The sequence below is a fragment of the Sylvia atricapilla genome, chromosome 2 (assembly GCF_009819655.1).
Source record: "Sylvia atricapilla isolate bSylAtr1 chromosome 2, bSylAtr1.pri, whole genome shotgun sequence".
Lineage (NCBI taxonomy): Eukaryota > Metazoa > Chordata > Aves > Passeriformes > Sylviidae > Sylvia > Sylvia atricapilla.
Genome location: NC_089141.1, coordinates 995,710 through 1,005,425, shown reverse-complemented (window position 1 = coordinate 1,005,425; position 9,716 = coordinate 995,710). Strand labels below are relative to the sequence as shown.

Genomic DNA, 9,716 nt, shown 5'->3' with positions numbered 1-9,716 from the left:
AGCTGGGCAGGAACTATGATTAAGGGTATAGACTAGTCTTCAGATTTCCAAAACCAGGTCAAGTATTTATCTATTATCTAGTAGCAGTAGCTAACTGTAAAAGCACACTGCTGATTTGACCTTTTAAAGATTCCTGTGACATTCAGGAGTGTTAGTGAACAAGAAACATCTCTTCATGCTCTTGCTTTCTTCTTTCATATTTCACATTGAAGAAGAGAAAAATAGAGCAAAGAGCACCTCATCCAAGGAGACTGTAGGAAGAATAAGGAAATGATGAGAGCTAAAGCACTCTTAAGGAGCTAGTGCAAAGGCCTTGATGTAATTAAAGAATACAAAGATATATACACACTATATATAAAAATAGGTTTTCAGGCTCTTTTACAAGGAAAGAGCAACCAGGAAAATGTGGCATATGAAGTTTGGAGGGGAAAAAATAAGAGAGATGAGTTTGAGTGGAAGTGAGCATTGAGGATGAAGCTGTGCAGATGATTTTGCATAAGCCAAGAGAAAAAGGATGGAGCCATGTGCAAGATTGTTTTTAAAGCACATGCAGAGCATTTAGATTTTATCATAAGGCAAGACAAAGCAGAGCTTTCAAAGCTAACAGAGCATGCACCAAATGCATGATTTTCTCAAGGATGAAACAGATTGTTGAGACATAGAAGAAGGAGGTAGTGGTGCTATAGCAATACAACACTGTCATAAATATATCACATTTTCCATTTATAACATTTGCATTTCCATTTACAATACAGGCAGTATTTATAAGACAATTTTAGAAGTGTTTCTACCTAATGAATAGTTCCTTGCCCTGGGATTACTTATAGATAGGGAATCCCATCTCTTCCAGGAGGTGATGAAGATGAGGAATCTTTCCATAATTTCTCTGCAAGTTAAAACAGTACAATATTAATATTAAAATGAAATGTTAAATAGTTATTTCAATGTATTCTTTCCTGTCTCTTTTTACACTGCTTTTTCAAAGAATCCTGTCAACATAAAGGAATAAAATGCTTCTAAAAATTGAAACTCGTGACTTGTTGATCTCTTGTCCCTTGGTAAGAGTCCCAAGGAGAACCAATATGAGTTAATTACAAACCTTATTTACCTATATTGCAATGCTGAATTGTTAGCCTAGGATCATTCTAAAAGCACCTAAGTGTGATTTAGTAAATTGGGACTGGGGGGAGGCAGCTCCATGCATTGTTTTCAGTAAAACTTCAAAGCTCATGGGACTTTTATTCAGGCATTTCTATCAGGACAAATATAAATGCATTGGAATCATGACCTCGTCCCTGGTAGCCATTGGATTCACTGCCTAGAAAACCTGGAAGAATGACCATTTGTTTCCTTTAAAAGTATTTCTGTGCATGATAAATTTTACAAAAAAACCAGAAGTCTTTTTCAGCCCTTGGGTTAAAATTTGTTTTGTTAGCATTCAAACCCAAATGTACAATAAGGAGAAATATTTTAAATTATTTGTCTCTCCACTACGGTACACACACATACAAGGAGAATTTTTTTGTATAGATAAAATACAATATTAGATCAGAAAAGTTTCTTTGGAGTCCACAGCTAAACAGTCTCATCACTATTCCCTTTCTCATCTGAGGACAAAAGAGTGTTTAAGTTAAACATATCAAGACTTTCTGAAAGCTAATTTAAAATGTTCTTAATACTGTTACACAAATCATATATACTAGTGAGTCTCAATATTTTTCTAGAAATATTTTCCTCCTCTCCCATAAATACTTCTGATCTTTGTGAAGGAGGAGTTTCTCTCATGGACAAGACTTACATGTGAGAGAAGTCGGGTCAAGCTTTAAGGTATCACATTCAGATGTCCCAGGATTCAGAGTATCTTCATCATAAATATTTTGACGTAAAATGTTCCTTATAAAATCTGGGTTCATGCTGTTTTCCATAAATCCCTCTGTTGATGGTGGTACAGAAAACAGTAGCTGATAATTTACAGTGGAGTTCTCATTACTGAAAAACAAAGTCAAGGATGAGTGTCTTCAAGTTTCAGCAGGATTTTTTTTTTTTTTTTTTAACCCATTTTCCTAAGAACAGCATTATGAAAGAAAACTGCCAAAGATGCCAGTTTCTGCCTCCCCCTCCCTTCTCAGAACAGCTCTTGAAACTGGGTATGTACTTGAAAGCAGCCAGAGAAATGTTTCCAAAGGCACGAGGGGCAATTGGACCCTTGTTCTGGTGGGATGTGCTTTTCAGCACTGGTGCTCCACAAGAAGCTTGTGATTAGAGGTGTTGCAATGCCCTGTGCAGAGTTTAGCTAGGAACCTGTAGGAGGGTTTGTTTTCCTGCCAGCAGGACCTGGGACAACCCAGCTGTGCTCCTGGCTCAGCTCTGGAGTGGATTACACAAACCAGTGAACTGGAAACCGTCTCTGGAGATTTCATTTCTTGTGGTCTACCAAAACTGATTACGATTCTACAGCTATCTTTTGTGCTCCCAGAATTCAGAACATTTTCAAAAGATACTTGAATGGGGGGAAATAAAAGGAAAGAAAGAGAGAGAGAGACAGCAAGAGAGAGAGAGTTATTAGTTAATCAATATATGTGCAGAACTACAGCTTTGTACTTAATGGTCCAAATCATAACGAGTGCCCAGAAGGCTGAGGAGCTACAGCTCACTGCTGAACAAAGCTGGCAGGGCAAGGGAGCAAAGTGCCCTTAAAACTGCCCCTTGCCACATTCCAACGTGGCTTTTCCTCTGTCCTTCCTATCTCAGAGGACCTGGGACTTTGCAAAACGACTTCCCTTGATTTTCTCCTGTCTTTCTAATTTCTTTTGTCAGAGTTCTTTTTCAGAAGTCCTTGGGGAAGCTCTCTGTCTTCCCTTTACTTCTCAGCTATTTCTCCATGACAGGGGACATGTATATTCCTCTTGCCTTTATCTCTTTTGGGAACAAAATGATTCTTTCCTCCCCATGAACCTTGTTTTATTTACTTAAGACTATTTAAACTACCTCAATCTTAAGTGTCTCCAGCAATTAACTCTCGTTTTAATAAATAACCTTGAATATGTTTAAGGGCTGCAATTAGAACCAAAGATAACAGAGGCAATACTTCACAGCAACAATATGTTCATGTCATTACATAATTTTAGCAGCATTTACCATTTACACCAAAGGATCCTTTGACCAGTTTTCACCGCCTATACATATAATTTTCCCAAAACAACCTATTCTTCACAGATTTAAATACTGTACATGTTTACATAAGCACGTGCACGTCTCATCAAAAGCCTGTAATTTTCAGATAACTTTGGTGACAGAAATCTCTTACCTGAAAGAAAGCACCTGAGCTGACCTAAAGTAACGTCCTAAAGCTGGAGATGAGCTGTAGACCTCTGTTAGCTGAGAGAGAGAGGAAAAAAACCCATGTTTTTTCTATTCAATCTCTTTTTTCCCCTCACAAAATAAATAAAAAACAAACAAACAAACAAACAACAAAAAAAAAGCCCCCAAAAAACAACAACAACAACAAAACAACCAACACCCCAAAAAACCCCCCAAAATCCCAGCAAATCATTATTACAAAGTGCTTTAAGGAGGATAAAACCAGGTGCTGAAGGTCAAATAACAGCGCCTATCTGCCCTGGAAAAGGTACAGAGTCCTTTAAATTTGACAGACAAGCTAATTGTGCTTTTGAGTGATTGTTATGTAACCTAAACACAAGGGAGGCACTCAGGGTGAACTAAAAGTACGTGCTCATGTTGCCGTGTTGTTTGGTTTGGGATTTAATTAGTACCAAAAGGCTCTTCTAACTCTTATTTCATGGAAGGGGTGGTCTCTGTCCTGAGATTGCCTTCCCAAATGATCACTGCCAAATACGCTGAGTTTATTTCAGCTGTAACCCAGAGTTGTGCTGGGTTAAGGGGAAAAAAATCATTACTTCTTTGTGCTTAAAAGCAGACAACTCCTTCTTTTCGAGATCACAACTTTAAAAAGTACGACACACTTTATTTGCGGACTTGCAAATGACTGAGTTGTTACGCAGAGAAACAGAAACTTCTTAAATGGCAAAGCACTGAAACTATGTTCTAAGCAGAATCAACTTTGCCAAAAATCACATAAAACACTCACCCTCTTAGTAATGTCCTCAGAGGAGAAGTTTGTGAGACCGCACATTAACTCCAATGTTCCTGAAAAACTGTGAACCTTCCCACTGCTTAGTAGTTCATCAGCATCCCAGTAGTCATCCTCGTCTGTGTAAACAGCTAAGGATCAAAAGGAGACAGAAAAGGGAGGAAAAAGTTTCAGTGAGGTGAAGTATTGAAAAAAACCCCTCTTGGCTCTCTCCAGAGCTGCTTTCTCACAAATTTCCTGGGTAAAGACTGACTGGGAAAGACAGAAACAAAGTGCAAGTCACCTGAAAAAAGTGACAGCACGTGGAGGTCAATCACCCACCTCCATCAGCAAAAGTCATCTGCTCTGAATGACACCAAGAGACTTAAGTCACCCATGGCACTTGTTCCTACATTACAAACATGATTTCCATCCTCATATCCAAATCTCCTTTTGTGATATTTTCTCACTTAGCTACACACTCGAATTGCCACCTGATCAGGGTCCAAATTGCTTGCTGCCTGCTAAGATCAAAGCTTTCAGAACAGCTACTGAACTCCACCACCACCCTCTGCAGTCAGCATCCCAGTTCCTTCAGCAGTCAGCATCCCAGTTCCTTCAGCAGTCTACTGAAGGAGACTAAAGGATGCTATTGCAGCTGTGTTCTTTTAGAGGGCAGATATTGATGTCTATATCAGTGTAACCAAGAGTGAGATACTCACTGGAATAAAGGATTAGGCTGATGACAATGACCAGGAGGAGCACTAGAAATATTGTAGTTATAACCATCCATTTTTTACACTTCCAGAAAACTACCTTCTTGCACGATTCCCAGGGATCTCTCTCCTAGGTATAAAAAAGAAGGGCATATTGATTAATCAAATAAGGCATGTCACTGTCACACTTAGAAACAAAACCCCACACAGATGGGACAGTCTCATTGGTAAGCAATGCCCTACATCAGGGGTTCCCAGCCTTGACTACTGCAGCAGGAGAAAAATGCAGACCTAGAGAAGGAAAAGGACATTCAGTTGAGAGATATCGTTCCCCTTTGTGCAGAATTTCCCACTCCTGAATGGCCCAAGCTAAAGTGATTTATATTATTATAAATATTATCGTATTATATCATATTGTATTATTATAAATATTATAAATATATTATCACCTACTGCAAAGGTGATTTCTTAGCTCCATATTTTTTTTTAACTGTGAGAATTATATTTGCACATTCCACAAGCTCTCCTTTTAATGTTTGTCATCTCCCCCAGCTAAAAAGGCATCTCTGGAGGTATTTCCAAAATCATTCACCTCTGTGGCATTGATGATGTCAACCTGCATAGCTTCTGGTTGCCAGCCCCCAAAGCAAAGGCAGTGCTATTCAATACATACTGTTTGTTAAACCCTCCATAAAATAATTGAGACATTTATAGCTGACTTACTTTTTCTTCAGAAGATTGGAAACTTGAAGGCTATTGAGTGTATTTAACAGAGAGCTTCATGCAAATCTCACCTGTTCTGTGAGGTCAAAAGAAAACTTCCCTCAAAGCAATTGTTCATGTATGTACATTCACATGAGAGAGAAAGGACAACACCTTGCCTGTTACTTAATTTTTAATAAGGCCGAAAACCATGACAGAAATTAGTTTTTAATGAGTTATTCCAGCAGGAGGAATATTAAAAACAACAACAACCCCAACAAAACCCAAACAAGCAAAAGAACCCAGGGAAAAAAGCAAGTTTAGGTGATGGCAAAAGAGGTGACTTCATCTGTTTTGTTCCACAGCCAGAAGATTCAGAAGACTGAAGCAAGGGCTTGAATTCATAAGCAGATCATAAGCTGTCATTTTAATTACTCCTCTCCATCCACCATAAAGGCAGTAGGAAGCCCCGTGCTCTTTTTGCCATCAGTACCAGGTAAGGAAAAGCACATGCTGTAGGTTGTCTGGGCCACACATGTGCAGTTTGGGAGGAACCAGCTGCTGCTGCAGCCACTAATCCACATTTCCTTCCTTTACTTTTTGGGCTTTCTAAGAACACAGAGAGGTTTTTACTGAATTTCACTGAATCGAGCAGCTGGCTAAAAGCTTCTGTGTGTGTGGCAGGAGAGCAGGGAGAGAAAACACACATAAAGAGAAAGATCTTACAAGAGAGATTCCTCCGGGAGCAGAGGCAGAAAAGGGAACACACCTGCACACAGAACTTGGCTCTGCAGGGGACTGAAAGGCAAACACTTGTAAGAAATAAAACACAAGTTTCTAAATTCAGGTAAGTATCGTTGGTGCAAAGCGCCTTCTCTCGGTTGAATAGTGGATACCTCGTTATCTCATTCCTATTGAATAGTCTTTTGTGTTAAATACCATTTACACCAAGCTTATTGTAATTGCAAACGCCTGTCCTGAATAAATTTCCCTGTTAAATACGACTTCCCTCAGAACGAAGGGAACTTTAGAACTGTGTTCATCCCCGTGGAGCATCCACCCCTGCCCTGCTGCTCCCTGCCCTGCTGCTCCCTGCATGGCAAACCATGTCACCACCTGGCACATGCAAAATGAGAACTCCCATGGGCCCTGCACAAGTGGAATTTATATCTAAAAACGCCTAAAGCAACAGAGCCAGTGCCTGGACTGGGCTCCAAATGCCATCAGTGAGCAGAGAAAAGCGTTGGGCTATCTGCTTGTACCTTTCTGTCTTGTCACTGCAGGTTGAACAGTACCCTCTCTGCAGGAGTACCCTAGATTTTGCAACAAGCTGGTGCTCTCCTGGGGCATTCCCAAGGGTTTTCCAGAGGTTTTTGCAGAGGTGGAAGGTCCAGCTGTGCCTTGAGTTAGAGGTGGACATGTTCTCCATTGCATTGATCATCAGGAGCAGCAGTGGTGTGCACAACCCCACGAGCCCCCATCTAGAGCTGATGTTAATAAGGGCATTCAAAGGATCTGGTCTCCTTGCCATTCATATCTGAGTATGGTTATTTTTACACTTTGTTTACAGCTTTCAGCTGTGATCATATTTCCTTTTTTTTAAATTATTACTTTAGAAATATTTTAGAAGTCTGAATTTCATCTTAATACTTAACACTAGTATATTCTGTATTTTAAACGTTTTAAAGGCCAGTAACTACTGCCTAGAGTGCAGCTATGAAATCAGCCACAGCCTCATCAGTTGAGACAGGCAGCTGGCCAGCCCGAGTTTCGATTGAGCCACTCCGTTTAGATCATCACAAAACTCAATTCTTAATCACATGTAGCAAACTAGCTCGATCCCAGGAAAGCACTCAGCTCCCCAGGTAGTCCAACACCCTCTGAACTTTGCCCACAGGCCGTGGGGAAGCAGCAGCAGCCGGCAAAGTCTCTCCCCAGTGGGCAGGGCAGCTCTGATTCACCTGCCACCTGAGCAGAGAGCAGAGCATGGTAACTTCCCAGCAGTCTCAGAGGACGGGGAGTTTTTATCATCAGCCTAAAGAGAGCTCAAACGAAAACTCAGTTCTGGAAAAGGGAAGGATAAACCCGAGTGTGAAGTTTCTCAAGATAGCCAAGCAGATCTAGCTGACCCCTGCCTCTCCTCCTGTCTCTCCTTGTTCCTCTTTGCACCTCCCGGAATGTGTCTGACCCAGCAGAGGCATCTGAGCCCTGATTGAGCAGGACAAAGCAGGGTTTGCCTGGTCCAGGGATGGATGAACCAGCCCACGGAAAAGAGGGAAACATCTTCACTCCACCCCAATGTTCCTGCAGTAAGTGCTGTAACTCTGCACAGCATCACCCGTGAACGTGTCATTCCTCTGCCAGAATGAGTCTGTGCCGCAGCTTTAAACCAGGCACCAGGAGCTACCTCTCTCAGGATTCACGTGCTGACCTTACCTGAGGTTCTGGAGCATTCTATTAATAGAAATTCACAATGGTTAGCAACTGAAAATGACATAGATCAAGAGAATCCAGCGTGGTCTGTTTGAGCACACCTTGTTTTTGTTTGGCAGCGCTGCTCCCTGGTTAACTTCTACTGAAGGGAAGCCTGGTTTTAAAACTTATTTCAACTTTTTTCTGCCTTTGAGCCCAATCCCACTGATAGCACATTAAAATAGAAAGCAAAACTCAGAGAACCAACTACAGTTTGAGTTCCTAAATTAAAGCTTAAAATCCCACTCTCAAATTAGAACACCCCATTGATGAGAAAAAAAATAAATTAATGGGGTTTTAGCCTGTTTATCTCAAACAACAAATTAAATCACCCCTAAAAAAGGTTCCTTCAAGTGTCATTCCTGCTGCGTAGTACTTCCCCCACCAGAAGGATCAAATGAGCAAGTGAAATTCTTACCTGTCTTGTTCCAGCATTTGGAGGCTGGTCACGATCAGTCTCACTTTCCTCCCCGTTCTGTTGCCGCAGTTCAATAATCTCATGCTCCTGAGCAGAGTTCTGCCTTGTCATTGCTTCTGCCTTAGAAGAAGGTCTGCTGTGAGGACCTCTGTCTCTGAAGTGAGCACGGAGCGTTCTCATTTCCCTTTTGCTTCAGCTGCAGATACGGTCTGTGACAGCTCTGCCACCGGGCTGGAGACTGGGAGTGTGGGGATAATTTCCACAGGAGAGGTCTCAAAACAGTCTTAAATTAGGGGAATAAATTAGGGGAATAAACTAGGGAACAAAGAAAGTGGGCTGCCCCAGCTGCAGAGAAAAGGAAGGCGGATGAGGTATCGATTTGCGTAGCCGTGGGAACTCTGGCTCTCAGCTGTGCAATACCAGGTTTTCCAGTTTGCCTACCTTCCTGTCCCAGCCCTTGACAAGCAGATGACTAAACCTTTAGAAACGCTGTCGTTTGCTGGGACGATTTTGAAATGAACCACAGTGCTTTTTTTCTGCTGCTGTCAGCCAAAACAATAAAATGTTATTACTGTTATCCAGCTAAACAGATGTGCTGAACAGCACAGATTGAGTAAAAGTTCACAAAGCATCTTGTTTGCTTAGGCTACGACTCTGTCAACACTTGTATTTCTAATTTTTCCTCTATAGTCAATAAAGAAATGAGCACTACTGACCTTTGTGCAGAATATTGTTCTCTCTCTAGCTATTACACTAACTAAAATCATACCTGGTGTTAAAGAACCATTTATATCTTTGAACATACTATCCAACCTAAAGCTGAGAAGCTGCTTTCAGGTCAAAATACCCCAAAGGACATAGCTAAAGAGAAGAGAAAGATGGACTTCAATTTCAACCTGTGCTCTACAGAACATGCTTTTATGAAACGAGCATGGTGATTTGGAAGCATGGAAGATGAATCCATAAGGAATCTGAAGTTCCTCTGAGGCTGAACAGTTATTGCTAGGTGAACAAACGATAGTTTCTTCATTTAGAAAGTGCATTATTTCACACTTACTGCAGCCAGGGCTGGTTACAAATCCAGGACCCTTGAGCCTATCTCCTCTTATTTCTTCTGCTCACACTCTATCCCTGTGTTCTCCTTCCTCCCCAAAGAGCAACTCTCTCCCCTCTGAATCAAAAGGTCTGGGCAGACAGCTGCTAACCAGACCCTTGCTCACTCTTTTATCCCAGCACAGAGAGTATCATGCATTAAGAACCAAACACAGCCTCTCTTCCTAACCCCTTTTCTGCTGCCTGGGTATCCACTCACACACCA

General features: G+C 41.3%; 1 protein-coding gene across 1 annotated transcript; it reads right to left on the bottom strand.

The window, feature by feature from the left end:
- Positions 1-352: 352 nt before the first annotated feature.
- On the bottom strand, positions 353-8,682 carry C2H3orf52 (chromosome 2 C3orf52 homolog). The gene is made up of 6 exons (XM_066340591.1): positions 8,399-8,682; positions 4,813-4,936; positions 4,109-4,242; positions 3,308-3,378; positions 1,799-1,989; positions 353-886 (listed from the first exon to the last, which is right to left on the bottom strand). Coding segments are annotated over exons 1-6 (702 nt in total). The 5' UTR covers positions 8,579-8,682; the 3' UTR covers positions 353-884.
- Between the last annotated feature and the right edge of the window lie 1,034 nt (positions 8,683-9,716).